A 15,952-nucleotide genomic window follows, 5' to 3' on the forward strand; every position below is an offset into this window, starting at 1 on the left:
GATTTTACAATGCCTTATTGCGAAAATACAGTCATCAACGACTAGCCAAAATTTGAGAGTAAAGGGCAGAGATGAGCGGCGCTCTGATCAATTAGCCGATTTTGGTCAAAATGTCAATGGATACATTTTCATTTGCGTCACAAAAAAAAACGATGGCATCAAAGGTCTGCTAAAAGTTGTCTTATCCTGTGTAAAATTTTTCCTACTAATTACAAGAATAATTTTACACACCTCAACAGTTTCTCATCTTTCTGTAGTCACCCATAAATAATTTTATTAGGGTGATTTTTTTAAACTAATTTTAATTTGGTTTTATTATGACAATGCTTTATTTTTGTGTTTTAGTTTTATTGTATACAGATTATTTGTCAAGTGCAAGGAAAGAAAAAAGGTAATTTACTACTGGATAATAAAGTAAACTACAATTCTCAAACAACTGTTTAACTTTCCTTCTCCTGTACAGCAATACCAAAATAAACGCATTTAAGATTAATCCCGAAATCATGAATGTCATGACATACATTGACTGAGAGGAAATCAAACAAAAATGTTCACTGTACTGATAATTTTTTTCAAGTCTTTTCAATAGAATTTGTTGTTAATTAAACTGATCCTTACATCATCCATAACTGTTTAAAATAATGGCCCGTAAACTCCCCGCCTAATTTTTTCCAAGAAAAACAAAACGCTGAACCAAACACTGATTATTTTACATTTATTAATAATGTCATTTCAGAATTCCCGCTCACACCTATAAGTTGGAGCAATTTGGAGTGCTTAATGAGTCTAAAATGCATTTTTCTAAGATGTAGGAGGAAACCGGACTGCCTGAAGAAAACCCACGCAGGCACGGGGAGAACATACAAACTCCACACGGGGAAGGGTGGCGATGGAATTGAACCCGCACCCTAACCAGTGCTCTACCTATTATTATTATTATTATTATTATTATTATTATTATTATTATTATGTCAGTACCAGCATAACTCAAGGGGCTTCTGTAAGTGTTGACCACCTGCCTGCGACCCACTTTTGATTCCAAACCAAAGAGATGAGAACCACCGGTTTATGAATGGCAACAATAAGACGCATGTGCCAGCTAACTATAGCTAGTTACCTAGCAATCTTGGAGAATTGAAACCCAGCTAAAGTGTTAGTCCCAATAAGATTTGACTGACTGGATGAATCCGAGTGAACAATGTGGGCGCATGACCAAGCTATGCTTTTTAAGATGAAAATCCTCTTGTGAGACTCAAAGCTGGTTTGTGAAACGTGCACAGCATTCACCTCACGTGCTTTTCTGTGCAATCTGCAAGCCTGCAGTCTCTTATTTTTTTTATGTGCACACAAACCTTGATGAACACCGTGCCCAATTAAACAGCTCGGATCGGGGGCGCGGGAGTGGGGGCAAGCGCTCAGTGATTTATCTTGGCAAAATGAAAGCGGTGACCTGTGATCCAATGGAAAAAGACTTTGGTGTGTGATTTATGGCACGAGGTGGACGGAATTATCCGGCCGCTCTTCAACGGAGACATTTCTCCTCTTTCTCCACTCGTTGCCTGGCGGGCAAACGCCGCGCAATCCGCTCAGCGTCAGCTTCCCTTGTTACGTAAACCCACCTGGATACCATGGAACACATGCACCTCGCGTTCACGCACGCACGCACGCACGGGTATCGTAATATAACCCAACCCCCGCCTCTCCCCCCAACCAACGCAGACTGTTGCATTGAGTCATTGTGAAGCATTTCTATGACAAGCCATGTGACTTACTCCTTTGTCACCTGACCGGATGCGACACCTAATAAGGCAAGTCGGTAGTGAGGGTGGCTTAAAGGGGCAGCTCACAAGCTTCGGAAAGGGTGAGGGAGGATTTGAGACTTGTAACTATAGAAAGCCACTTGAGTGTTAATTTTACATCCCTGATGTCCATCTTCAGATGGAGGTACCAGTCATCAACTCCAAACAAGACAATTTATCAAATTACCAGAACAACAACAGTTGGGCTCACTGACCATCAAGATTGTCGTCACACACACTTCTGGGTGTGGTGAAATTTGTCCTCTGCATTTAAAAAGTCAAAGTTATTGGTATGACCCGGCCGGGGTTTGAACCCACAACCTTCCAGTCTCAGGGCAGACACTCTACTACCACTAGTGGAGAGATACCTTGACTATCTTTTAGTAGCGGCCAACATTGATTTGTGGAGGCCACAGCGTGTGGGGGAAATATTGCGGCCCTCATCAGAAATATTCCCAAAAATAAATGAGTGTTGGCAAATACTGCTATGATGCAAGTCATGTGGAATTTTGTAATCAGAGGCGCCCTCTTAAACATGGCAGGAAAGCCGCTATGTATTGATGTCTATGCTGGCGGCCCAAGTTGTACGTGTTGTCCTTGCTTTTTCTAAAGGTATTTGTAATAACAAAAAACATATATATTGCCCCAACAACCAATGTACTATTACGAAAGCCATGTTTTTAAATGGAAATGATTCACTTGAATCGGCATGATCCTTCACCATACACTGGCCAACAGCCAACATCCAACTCCAACCCCACCAAGATTTCAATTGGGTTACTGGTCAAACTGCAAAATTCACCAGAAACCACATCCCCGTCGCTATCCTAGTGAACACGCTTAAGGTCACCCTAAGTGAGTTGGGTAAAAAAAAAAAAAAAAAAAAAAAAAAAAAAGATGCCCTGCATGTATAGGCAGAATGGCAATGACTAGAGGGGGCATCAGTGAAGCATGCTACTCAACAGAAGCGGCGAGGGGAGGGGAGGATAGTCGGAGTAAAAATAGAGAGAAGAAAATAGACGAGACGCAGGGAAAACAAAATGTGGCCGTCGGTGCATGAGAAGGCAGATGAACAAAGTCTGTTCTGCGCATTCGCCTTGCACCGTCTGCAACCGCTGAAAATGTGGAGGGTGCTAGAAAGGTGGAGGTTCCAACTAAGAACCTGATGAAGTGCAGCCCGTGAAAGGGTAGAGATGGAAGGGGAGAAGCACAGTTTTTTCTTTTTTTTTTCAAAAAAGAGGTAGGGAAGTGAAAGGAGCAGAGCCAGATCGAGAGACAGAGGAGTCAGTAGGGATGCAGGCGGGGGAGGAATGTGGTTTCTATGGTAACGCCGGCTATCCGTTCCTGCGCGCTCCCTCTCTCTCTCTCTCTCTCTCTCTCTGTCTTTCTAGCCTCCTCCACACCATCCCTCCCTCCGTTCACTCCCTCCTTCGTGCAATAGAGGGAGTCTCACACACACACGCACACGCACACACATGTACACACACACGCGCGCGCACACACACACACACAAACACACACACACATGAATCCAATGCCTCACTATCAAGAGCAACCATCTAGGAATGTGAGCATGTACAATGTGCGATGAGTCAATGTGTGGCATTGCCGCTTAACGCCACTAAATAGTCCCCCTTGGGCAAAAAAATAGGTCTCCATCATCATCATCATCATCGTCGTGTGTTTTGGTGCAATATGACAAAAAAATTCACAAATGTCGTCGAAATCTACTTTTTTTGACACATTTGTAGGTTTTAATTGACACAATCAGGATTTTGGAGTCGACCACTGAATGCTCACACTTATTCAGGAGCCAAATTCAGCTGATTTAGGGCGGTAGGCGAGGACACCCTGGACCGGTTGCCAGCCAATCACAAGGCACACATAAACAAACGTTTGCACTCAAAATAACACCCACAAAAACTTTGGAGCGCTCAATCAGCCTATCGTGCAGTGGCTTTGGCATGTGGGAGGAAACCAGACTCGCTGGAAGACCCCCATGCGGGCACAGGGAGAATATGCAAACTCCATAAAGAAAGGCCTGAGCCGGACTCGAACCCACAACCTTTGCACTGTGAGGCGTTGTGCTAATAAGTGTGACTCAATCCCACCTCTAAGTTTGTAAAATATTAACATTTGAAAATAAATGGTTTGAAAATAATTTCAGTAACTTGAGATAGGCCAATATTTTTTCTCCCAAGTCAGTTATTAAAAATCAGACACCGATAATTGATTTTTGGAGCCGATATTCATTTGCAGTGAAATAAAGGTTTTTTTAGTTTGTATATTTACAAATACTAACACTTACCTTTGCTTAAGTTTATTAAACATCTTGTCAAATTTGCACCATGTTCAAGATCTTTTATTCTTCAATGAATTCATAATGAACAAAATAATTTGTTTGTTGTTTCTATTCTAAAAAAAAAAATCAAAAATGAAAGTGCATGGAGTTCCCTGTACTTTTAGTTGTGAGCAAAGTTTTGAACTGGTTTTGGCATGCTTCAAAATGCTAACTTAATATCAAAGCAGATGATCAGCCCAGTGTATTCCAACTTTATAATTTTACTAACTTTAAACATTTACTTAATTCTTCAAGCACCACAAGAAAGTGTGCCATCATCATCAATTACAAATGTATGTAAAAAAGTTGGAAGAACTCACCTTTGGCACTTCGACATGCGAACGAGTCACCAGGCCACACACTCGCTCCACCTTGCGATCACTTCCTCGGCACGTCACTCGGATGCGGGAAACGCCTTCACCCTCGTGCTCTTGATTCTGCTCATCTGCTTCTCCTGATTTCTTAGAGAAGACAAATAAAATGTGATTTGATGTGACTTAAAAAAAAAAAAAAAAAAAGAATTGGGGAACTTGAAGAAGAAAAAAATCGCACAATGGAAAAATAGCAGGTGATTATATTAGTGAGGCCGGAGTAACTATCCCAAAAAAATTAAACACTGGATGAAGAGATAAAAAAAAGAATGTGTAATATGTCACGCTATTTGCATTCCGTACACTTCTTGGGTTCATTAGCAAAATGAACCACAATGCACCTTAAAATACAGCAGAGGGCAGTGTTCAGGATAAAAGCCAAGTGGCCACACAGGTTGAAGCGCTTGTTCATGAGAGTTGAGGTGCCTTATGGAAGTGGAAAAGACAATGCAAGACGGGCCCCAAGTGAGTCACAATGCACAGAGGTCTACAATCTCAAACAAGAAGAATTCCATCTTTGCTTTGAGGGAGAAAAAAATGCTTGAAACTGAGTGGAGGTCAACATAACTATAAAAAGAAATGTGGGATTGATTGAATTGTTGAAACTATGATGAATCTAAGGTCCATTTTAAGGACTATATGGAAATGAAGCAAACATGGTTGAAAGGTTTGAAAAAGAAAATTTATGTTCCTGAATGCAGAGAAGGTTTTGGTGCTGAAATGTTTGAAAAGATGAGGTAAAATTCTCAATTGTTAATTCTGAAATAGGCATCACAGCGATGCACTCGGGGGGTTTGGGCACTAGAAGTCAGCTGGGATGGGCTCCGGCGCACCCGCGATCTTCGTCGGGATAAGCGGCAAATGGATGAATTTCGAAATGGGACATTTTGAACTCTGCAGATTATTGATTGGGTGAAAGAGACATCAAGCATTCAGACAACAAGCAAAATTCCAATGCGTTACAGTTTGAGTGAATTGAAGCAAGGTTTCAATGCATTGAAGTTTGAGTGAATTTTTGCAATACTGTATTTGCAAATTTGCACCCAAAATTTAGTGGACAACCTGATTTCCTGTGAAAAACTTTTAGACAAGTAGTGATTTGTCACCATCTTGTGGCATCAAATAACTCTAGTGGGTAGGGAGTGGCCAAATCACTTGATATTCGGTCTTTTGAAATAAAATTAAAAGAAAACTGGTGGTGGTGGTGGTGGGGGGGGGGGGTTCTTACACATTTGGACATAAAATAACAACAAAATTGCTGATTTGTTCCACTTAAGTCGTCCTGTTGATTAAAAAAAAAAGTATTTCAAACCATTCAAATTTTAATTCATGATTATATATTATATAATTTATATTTCTAGTGTTGTAAGCATGAGGGAACCAAAAAATAAGCTATTTTATAGCTTTATAGCTTTTATAGCTTATATTCCATGTTATCATTTTTTTATTGATCGTCCGATTAATCGGTTATTGTAATTTTATTCAGCTAAATATTGGGAATGGCAACATTCATTCATCCTTTGTTAAATCTGATCGAATGTATTATTATTGTGTTGTTTTGTCGCTGCACAATCACAATAAAAGCAGTCTATTCTATCATCTCGTATTCTATTCTGTTATTATTATTACAGTCAGAACAATGAAACGCTCTTCAGCTAGATGTCAGGAGGCACAATGAACCTGTTGTCATTCTCATCGCTTTGAGCTCCCCTTGCAACCCGCCTGGCGGCTCCGCTTGGGAATTTGAGGAAGGAAAAGGCCTTATGTTGTATTTGAAAGCAGCAGCTATTTGCCTCTCTTTGTGACACACCAAGGAATGTGCAGACTCATTTGATTTCCCTCTCCCATCCTCCACCCAGGTGACGACACGGCCGGAATAATGATGAGCTCCTTCGCTGGGTGCCCTTTAAGCATCTCTCTCTCTCTCTCTCTCTCTCTCTCTCTCTCTCTCTCTCTCTCTCTCTCTCTCTCTCTCTCTCTCTCTCTCTCTCTCTCTCTCTCTCTCTCTCTCTCTCTCTCTCTCTCTCTCTCTCTCTCTCTCTCTCTCTCTCTCTCTCTCTCTCTCTCTCTCTCGCGCTGATCGAGGGATGGACGGAGGGAATCAGGCAGCAAACAGCACAAATCACAAGGAATCCGGGAGGAAAAAAAAAAAAGAAGCTCAGCGAGGCAGAATGAAGGCGCACTTTTGAGTTTGTGCGCTTGACGTGGTTCCAATCTTAAGCAGATGACTGACGCGGAAGAAATGGGCCGCACACGCCGCCGCTGATTGGATACGGCGGGGCTGAATGATTTTGAAGGATAAATCTAATTAATGAATCTAAAAAATATCACAAGGCATAGCACAACAAAAATTGTTTTTAACATATTTCCTGGCGACTATGATGTTACACATTATGATGGGTAAGGGTATTATTTCTGTCTAAATGAAGCTCCGCAATTGATTTCAAAAGAGAGAAATCGGCAGGTCTTTGACAACAAATACCATGGGAGGGATTCCGAAAATATTAGCAAATGACAAAGCGCAAATAGGCGGCTTTAAGTGACATTCTTATTTGGTGACATGTGTCAAGATTTCTTCAACATAAAACACTGGACAGTATATGGGACTCCAAATCGCGACAGTCGTATCGCGATGCATTCTGCCCCGTGTCTGAGCAACATGCAGTCAGTCTCCCTCTTCAAATACACAACTCTTTGCAAGCTAAAAATACACAAAGAGTCGTAATGAAAGGACAGGCTGACTTTGTGGCCCCGACCGAGCAAATGGCCTTTTGACTCCTCCTCCTTCCTGCCCCACTCGGCTCGCCTCGTAGGAGTGAGCGAGCGGCGCAGGTAGCGCACGGGCCACTTGTGGCGGCAAAAGCAAACAATTAAGCGTGTTTTACCCCCAACTGCAAAAACTGCTGCCAAATGTACCTCCAATGCTTCCTGCTCGCCATCTTCCTCTTCCTCCAGTGCACTTTGTTGCACATTCAGCTGCAAGGTTACCTCGTAACACTCTTGAATATCTATGAGATGAGAGGAAAAACCATCTTTTATGTCTATATAGAAATCATATGAGAGTTGATGTCTCAACAGAGACATGACGTTTGTCTTTTGGTACTTTCAGAGGTTTAGAGCTAGACATCAGACATTGTTGTTTTTGGAAAAAACTTGGCTCGATGAGCAGGTGGCACGGCTTCAAAGTGAATGCGTTCGGAGAGTTGTGCTGATGTCACACATGGGAGCCGTTACGATGTAGACATGAGGTTAGCGGAGAATAAGTCATCACAAAAGTTCAACAGAGCGCTTTGGCAATGCTTTTTCAGCAACAACAAAGGCCTGCTAGCTTTTACCGTATTGGCCCGAATATAAGACGACCCTGATTGTTTTCTAATATAAGACGACCCCCTCTTTTTCAAGACTCATGTTTGAAAAAAGACTTTTTGAACACTAAATTGAATTTTTAGACAGATAATAATTACAGTAGATCTGAAATCAAATAATTATAACTATATATTCGAGAGAAAAAGCAGGTTATTTTGCCTCATTCAAATCATGCAAAAACTGTCTATCACATCTCAATATCTGAACATTTAAATATGTAAACTTAAGTGCAATCACATTTGTAAATGAATGGCTTCTGGTTTTTGAAATGTAAATGAACCAATCTACTGTGATAAAAAACAACAAAATTGCAATAACTGCATTAACCATCAAAGTGAAGTCTAACTGTAACTGCATTCTTGAAACAAATCTGAATAAGGAAAAATATTGCAATAAAATAATGTAAACCGCTATGGCTATTTTTACTTTTCTTCTTCGTGACAGGGGTTCGCTTTGGCCAGGGGAGTTAAGTTCAGAATTGGCTTTAAAGATATCTGGCGCCATCTAACGTTGTGAATGGGTATATGTCTAGACCCCCACTTTTTCAATCTTATTTCAATGCAAAAATCACCATCTTATGTTCAGGTAAGGTTTTTGATAAAAAAAAACTGAAAATCAGCACTGTTCGCACGAGAACATAACATAATGGACAATAAATCCATCCATCCATTTCCTGTACCGCTTGTCCCCACGGGGGTTGCACGCGAGCTGAAGCCTATCCCAGCAGTCAGCCGGCAGTAGACGGGGGGGACACAAAGACAAAACACAAGTGTACATACTGCAATTCGTGCGAGCACTTCCTGCCTACTGCTGGCGTGCAGGCACCTTTCATTCCATAATTGCACATTTCAGAATTTCAACATACATACATACATACATACATACATACATATATATAGTCCCGAGAGCATTACGAGTATCTACTGTACTGTGTATTTGTTCTATTGCTCGCCGATGTCCCGACATGAGGTTGCACGTTCACACGTGTACAGACTTTCCCAAATACGTAAATTGGAAGCATTCCAACCCAAAGAGACCACATGCATTCCTTCCCATGGAGAAAACATAACATCGTCGCAGCGAGAAGATCTGTTGATGTTAGGGCAATGACTGATAAAAAGTTGTGGAAGGAAGCAAGGGGGGTTATCCTTTCGTTACATGCAGGATTAGTTTGTATAAACCGGGCCTCCTCTCGTTGTCATGTGTTCATTCAATTGGAAGGAACATCCAACTGCTTTTTTTTATTGGGCGGAGGAGCTGGGGCATCAAAAAAAGAAGAATGTGACCCTGTTCTGGAGTAACACATTCAATGGAAAACTAGGTCACAATTACAAACCAGGCCAAACCATTAATCCCCCTAAAAAATATATACATACATACATACATATACATACATACATACATACATACATATACATACATATATATCTATATATATATATATATATATATATATATATATATATATATATATATATATATATATATATATATATATATATATATATATATATATATAACATGGAGATTCCCCACCCAAACAAAGCGTCATTCCTTCCTAGAACAAAATTTTGAATGCACAGTTGAGGCAGCTTTTGTTCCTGACAGTGCAACCATGAAACAAATGCCAAACAATGGCTGCCAGACATAGTTATTTAACTCCAGTAAATAAATTAAAGTGAAAAATGCATAGTAGAAAAATAAAACACATATTAGAAAGGTGACAATGTGTTGATGAAAAGGATTAATATTAAAAATTGTAGGCAAAACAAACAAAACTGAAATATGACAATGGAAAGATAAGTCCTGCAGCAAATTGAAAAAGGAAGCAGGTGACACCTACAAAACTTAGAATCATTATAAGAAGAGGTCAGGTTTTACCACAAACATTTCAGTCAGTCGCAGTTCTAATTATTCCACAGGCCTATATAACTATGTCTATAAACCAGTGGTTCTTAAACTGGCTTCGGTCGAACCCTGGGGGTTCGGTGAGTCGGTTTCAGGGGTTCGTCAGAGCCTCCACTGCGGAGGTCCAAACACACCTGATTCATATATATCCGCATATCTGAACTGGTCTCGCAAAGTGGGGTTCGGTACCTCTAACAAGGTTAAGAACCACTGCTATAAACTATATACCAAATAACGATAACATAAATAACAAGTTTATCGAACCATACGTGTCACTCCAACTTATTAAATCCATCAAAACCTTCATCCTCTGTGTCGCTTAAAAAAACGCCGCTGCTGACTCCGGAAGTAAATGCGGTGGTGACGTCGGTCGGACTCGCTGTCAGGTGCGGTTCCAATTATTCCGAAGGGCTTTATAACTATATTGTAGCGTTACCAAAGTAGTACCAGACAAGTCGTGGGTTTGGTAACCGGCTCTTTATTTAACAAAACAAGAGTTCAACGTACGAGCCAACAATAATCTCCGTCCCCCCTCCCACCCTTTCGGCCTTCTTGGAAACTACTGAACTGTAACGGTAAAAAGATATACAAGTTGCTACACTAAATAAACTATATATCAAATAACAATAACATAAATAACAAGTTTGTCAATCCAAATCATTAAATCCTTCAAAATCTTTGTCGTCCGTGTCACTTACAAAGGAAGCCGCTGCAGATTCTGGAAGTACGTGGGGCGCTTCCTCGTCTCCGCCGCTGACATCAAACTCATCGTTAGTTTCAGTTACAATTATTCCAGCCTTTCTGAATCCTGACAGAATGGTTTCGGTTTTCACCGAAGCCCATGCTTTGTCCATCCATCCGATGATGTCCAAGAAAGCTGCACGGCGCATTCTCCCGGTTGGCGTGAAGCTGTGCTCGCCGCCCATCCTCCACTGCTCCCACAGGACTGCCTTAATGCTCCTAATCACGGAGATCTCAAGTGGCTGGAGTATTGTGGTTAAGCCTCCAGGAATGATGGCAGTTATGGAGCTGAGATTTTTTAATTCATCTCTTAACTGTGGTGTGATGTGCCCTCGCATGCAGTCTATCACAAGCAGAGCTTGGCGTGCTGCAAAGAGCCATCATTTCTTGATCCATCCACCGTTTCTCAATCATGTCGACTTCAACTGAGGGGGATTCGATTTTTGGCATAGTTCTTTGTTGAAAATGACCATTGGTGGCAATTTTGATCCATCTCCGCAACATGCCACTGTGAAGTGTGATTTCTCATGACCAGTTGTTTGTATATTAACACTCTTCTGACCTTTTTCTGCTACACTTCGGCCCATGGGAATGTCAAACATGAGGTGAATCTCGCTCATGTTGATAATATGATCCGGTGTCACGTTGTGCTCACTTACTACATGCTTCTCAATGAACTCACGGAAACTGTCAATCTTTACCTGGAAGTCTGCTGGGAGTTTTTGGGACATCAATGTCCTTGCTCTGATAGAGTCGATTGCGTTGCATGAAGCGATCATACCAAGAAGGTCCTCCTACAAAGTCTTTTATATTCATCTCCTTGACAAGCACCTAGGCGTGGATAGAGAGGCGATTGCGTTGCATGGAGCGATAACAACAAGAAGGTCCTCCTACTACAAAGTCATTTCTATTCATGTTTATTAGTAAATACCTGGGTGTGGAGACGCAACTGCACTGTTGACAAGCCTCTCCTGGCAGCACATTGTTCAAGCACCCATGTATGAACTCGTTCCTCTCGCTTTGGCCACCTAGCTTTTAGCCCGCGATAGTTTTTTTTTTGTTTGTCTTCTTCATTTCACTATGAGCAAACTCCGCTTTGCACCAGTCCCTTACAAGTGTCTCGCTAACTCCAAACTTTCTTTCTGCAACTCAATTACCGTTTTCTGCTGCATATTTTACTACTTGCAGCTTGTGTATGAATAGGCGCTTAGGAGCTTAAGATCAGGGGATGCTTTGAGAATAATTGTCAATTTTGGCTATGTGAAGCCCTTTGAGACTGTTTGTGATTTAGGGCTATACAAATAAACTTGACTTGACTTGACTTGACAGAATATGATTTTTTTTTTCCGTGCCGTTTTTGTTAAGCCCTTCTCAGTTGTTTGCATGAATTACAGCCAATGTTGAAATTATCAACGCAGGCCTAGCGTGCTTTCATCCGGTTTAGTCTGAAAATAACATGTGAGGTGGATCTACTGCTAGTCTGTAATGAGTTAATAATTTCACATATAAGTCACTCCTGAGTATAAAACCCGGCCAAACGATGAAAAAAACAGTGTCTTAATGTCCGCAAAATACGTTACATTAAGATAAAAAAAAAAAAAAAAAGTTTATATCATTTAACTTCTGGAGCGAGAATGTATCACTTCAACCTTCACACCAATGATCATGTTTTTCGGTAACTTAGCATCAAGAAATTGGTAAACCATGGAATCGCAAATATGCAATGAACTACAAGTAAAATAGTCATAGAAAAAAAGAAAAACAACAACAGCACCAGCAGAGTGCCGCCTCACGTGGCCTCGAGCACGTGAAGGCAAGGAGCAGAGGAGAAGACCAAGGCGAGTGAGTCATGACTATGCTTAGCTTTGGGATGCAAACCACATGTTCAATAAAAAGCATGAGCTTGCTGAAGACCCGCAAGTCAGGCAAAGACGCCACCGCTCGTTCTTCACAAAGACCCAGATGACCCAAACAGGCCAGAACTGGAGCTCTGGCAGTGATTGGAAGAGCTGCCAAGAGCAGGTTCATTTTTTATTTTTATTTTTTTAAATTGATTTTTTTTTTAATTCGATTTGTCTGTCTGCCGTCTACTGGCACATTCTTTGTCAAGAATGTTTGGAATCTTCGATGAGAACCCAAATCCTTGCAGCATTGTAATGACTACATTCTATGCTATTCGGTTTTCAAGTCCACCTCATGAAAATATGTAGTACCTCATACGTGCCAAATGAAATGCCAGACAGAAAGTTGAGGTTTAAAATACAAAAACACAGTTTTCACTTTTCAATGAGAGTTAAGGATGTTCACACTCACTGAATGCTTCAGCGGCCACAACTCAATAAGAGAAACACTGCAGGAAACCTCGAACTCATTGCATGAATGTGCTTTTAGAACTAAAGAAATGCACAGCGCCACGGCAACAAAAATATCACACAGACCATCACGGATCTGGTATAGTTAAGTATCTGAATAAAAAAACAAATGGTACAAGCCAGAAGTGGCATAAAATAATTCAACTACACAGCACAATGAAGACATTCTTGTCAAAGCAGTTGGGCGCCTTTGTTTCAACTCACCCGCCACTAACGACTGCTGACCACGTGTAACGCAAGATTTTAAATCATGTTAGCGTTTGGACAGACAGAGCCCGTGCTAATGACAAGGAATGTTGTGAAAAGGTGAGTCTATCGCAGCGGAGCCTGATGCGGACGGAATGTTACTCGACTAAGGAGCAACCAATCAAGAAAAAATTGCTTAGTTTTGTATACACACACACACACACACACACACACACACACATACGTACACTGGAGAAAAAGCTGCTGCCGCTGATTTGGATAGGTAGCCTCTTAGGACTGTGATGTTTTCTGTTTTTTTCCTCCTTACCAAGAAGCGCTTGGAAGAGTTGGCTGCCCAGGATAGCGGACACTTTGCCCACACTGGTCTTGAGGGCCTGCTCGTCTGGACTCGTCAAGTTGGCCTGGTAGCGTCTGAGCAGACCTGCTGCTCGCTCAGTGTCTACGTATATCGACAAAAGAAAAAGAAAGTGGTCAGGACAGACGTTTTTCCCAAAGACCATCTTCATCGTCTTTCGGCGGCTCACACACTAAATGTTCCGTTGCATTATATTAGGTTTCGTGACTTGCTACGTTTGTTCACATCATTTGGACCAATGTCGAAATTGACTTTTTACGCCAGCTCACTTTAAAAACTATCAAAACGATCCATTTTAAAGATCAAGTCAAAACTATGTTTGATTGTGCTGACTATTTAAATCTTCAATGAACTCTACAAAGAGATGATGAAGACCCTGGGAAAACTACACAGTTAGGTTTGATTTGAAATTGAATCATATAGTATATAGATAATTGAAATTCAAACATTTCATTTCAAACAACTTTGTTCTGGAAAACCATAGGGACCGAGTTACTGCGAAAGGCCTACATACTGATGACCCTGTATGGTCCTTAAACATCCATCCATCCATCCATCCGTCCATCCATCCATCCATCCATCCATCCATCCATCCATCCATCATCTGTATGGCTTGTTCAAAAAATGAAAGCAAAGATTACTATTGTCTTCTCAATTCAACAAAGTTTGGAAGTTATTGTTTTACATCAATGTCCTCCCTTTTTCTCAAAACTGATTTTGGCTTTGAATCTCAGCCATTGGGCTCCTTGATGACAAATGATCGGTACCTGTCCTGAAAATAAATAGCGGTCTACCCCAAACAACAAACCACGTACTGAACACAACTGAACGCACCACCACAATCAAACAGTCAAAGCTCGGTGTGTGCGTGGGCATGCGTGCGTGCGTGCGTAACTTATACATAAAATATACATACTGTAAATATAACAAGGTACAATTGTACGCACTGCAATGGTGTGGGCACTCCCCGTCTTTTGCTAGCGTGCGGAAAACCTTTGTGCCATAATTCGTCAATTTGGAACTTTTATTTGGACTTTTTTTGAAGGGGGGGGGGGGGGGGGGGAATCCGCGATGTACTGTAGCCGCGACAAATGAACCGCGATGTAGCGACGGATTACTGTACACGTTTTTTAAACTTGGGACAGACACGAACAACAAACTTTGTTGGAACGTCATTAAAGTGATCATTTAATATAATACGTAAAGACAAATATATACATACATATATACATATATATATATATATATATATATATATATATATATATATATATATGTATATATACACACATATATACACACATGAATTATTTTATGCCACAACCCCCCTCCCCGGCCCCTAAAAAACGACATTAACAGTTCACATTTGCGTTAGGCAATATGAGGGAGGCCGTGACCGCCCGCCATTGGCAGATTCCGCACTTTTCTCTCCTCCATTGAGCACACCTGAACTCATCACTCTCCTGTCCGTCAACATCTACAGTTTGGACGAGAAGAGCAACAGGAAACAAGTTGTTGACACGTCCTTAAAGTTCACAAACTCCACTCACCGTATTTGTGCACCATGCTGTCTCCAACTTCAATGGTGAGGTTGTTTTTTTGTTTGTTTGTTTTTCCCCGATTACTTTTCGGAGGCAAAAGGGAGTCCGTAACGTTCGCTAGTTCAGGAAACCAGCTCCAAAAGAGCGCTATCTTCTATCCTCTTCCCGCTCGCATGAAGAAAACAAGACAAAAAACCCACCAAACAAAAAACAAGCTCCCGAGCTGGTACGGAGGTTCCCTTCACGCCATATGAAAAGGGAATTGTGCTCATGTCAACTTTTTGCTGACGTCCACTGAGACCGCCTAGGAGTTGTGCGATAGGGCTCCTCCTCCCGTCTTCCTCCCCCTCATATGGCGCCCCCGTGGAAAGACGATTCCCATCGAGCTTCTACCGCCGCAGCCCTTGTGGTAGAGCCCTAGAGACACGTCGTCGGCGGAAGGCCACAAAGAGGATTTCGCTTAACGTTATTGGCCCCAACGTCCGTGCTGCCGCCGCCGCCGCCGCCGCCGCCGCCGCCGCCATCCCCCTCAATGCTGGAGTTGGACTGTACTTTGGCGCCCTCTAGCGTACGGCTTACTTGAACTTGAACCTACGTATTTTCATGACAGGTCAAGTTGATATGAGCAATGTTAACGCGGTTCTGGGTCACGTGATACTTTATGAGCCCCAATTCTATCGCGGTGCTTTCATGGTTAGCGTAGAATTTGGCATGGATCATTATTTTCGCAATTGCATTGATGAGCGAGGCATCCGACTTTTGTCTGTTATTGTGAGTTTGGCTAACATTGCTCTCAGGATTATTGTTTGATTGCAGTGCCGGACATTTTCATATGAGCAGACCAGAGCTGAGTTTTGGGTTTGCCTCGAATATTTCAGTTTGCAAACAAATTGTTTTTTGGGGTATTACAACCTAGTGGAGAGCGAGAGCGCGAGAGAGAGCGAGGGAGCG

The 15,952-nt window shown here is 41.6% G+C and overlaps 1 protein-coding gene across 1 annotated transcript; it reads right to left on the bottom strand.

The window, feature by feature from the left end:
• Positions 1-7,079: 7,079 nt before the first annotated feature.
• On the bottom strand, positions 7,080-15,535 carry LOC148403823 (disks large homolog 1-like). The gene is made up of 4 exons (XM_088393744.1): positions 15,011-15,535; positions 13,413-13,544; positions 7,428-7,519; positions 7,080-7,212 (listed from the first exon to the last, which is right to left on the bottom strand). The coding sequence occupies exons 1-4, from the start codon at positions 15,024-15,026 to the stop codon at positions 7,177-7,179; spliced, it is 276 nt and encodes a 91-aa protein (XP_088249870.1). The 5' UTR covers positions 15,027-15,535; the 3' UTR covers positions 7,080-7,176.
• Between the last annotated feature and the right edge of the window lie 417 nt (positions 15,536-15,952).

This window comes from Syngnathus floridae, chromosome 1 (genome assembly GCF_059516105.1).
Source record: "Syngnathus floridae isolate MCC-2025c chromosome 1, RoL_Sflo_1.0, whole genome shotgun sequence".
Classification (NCBI taxonomy): Eukaryota; Metazoa; Chordata; class Actinopteri; order Syngnathiformes; family Syngnathidae; genus Syngnathus; species Syngnathus floridae.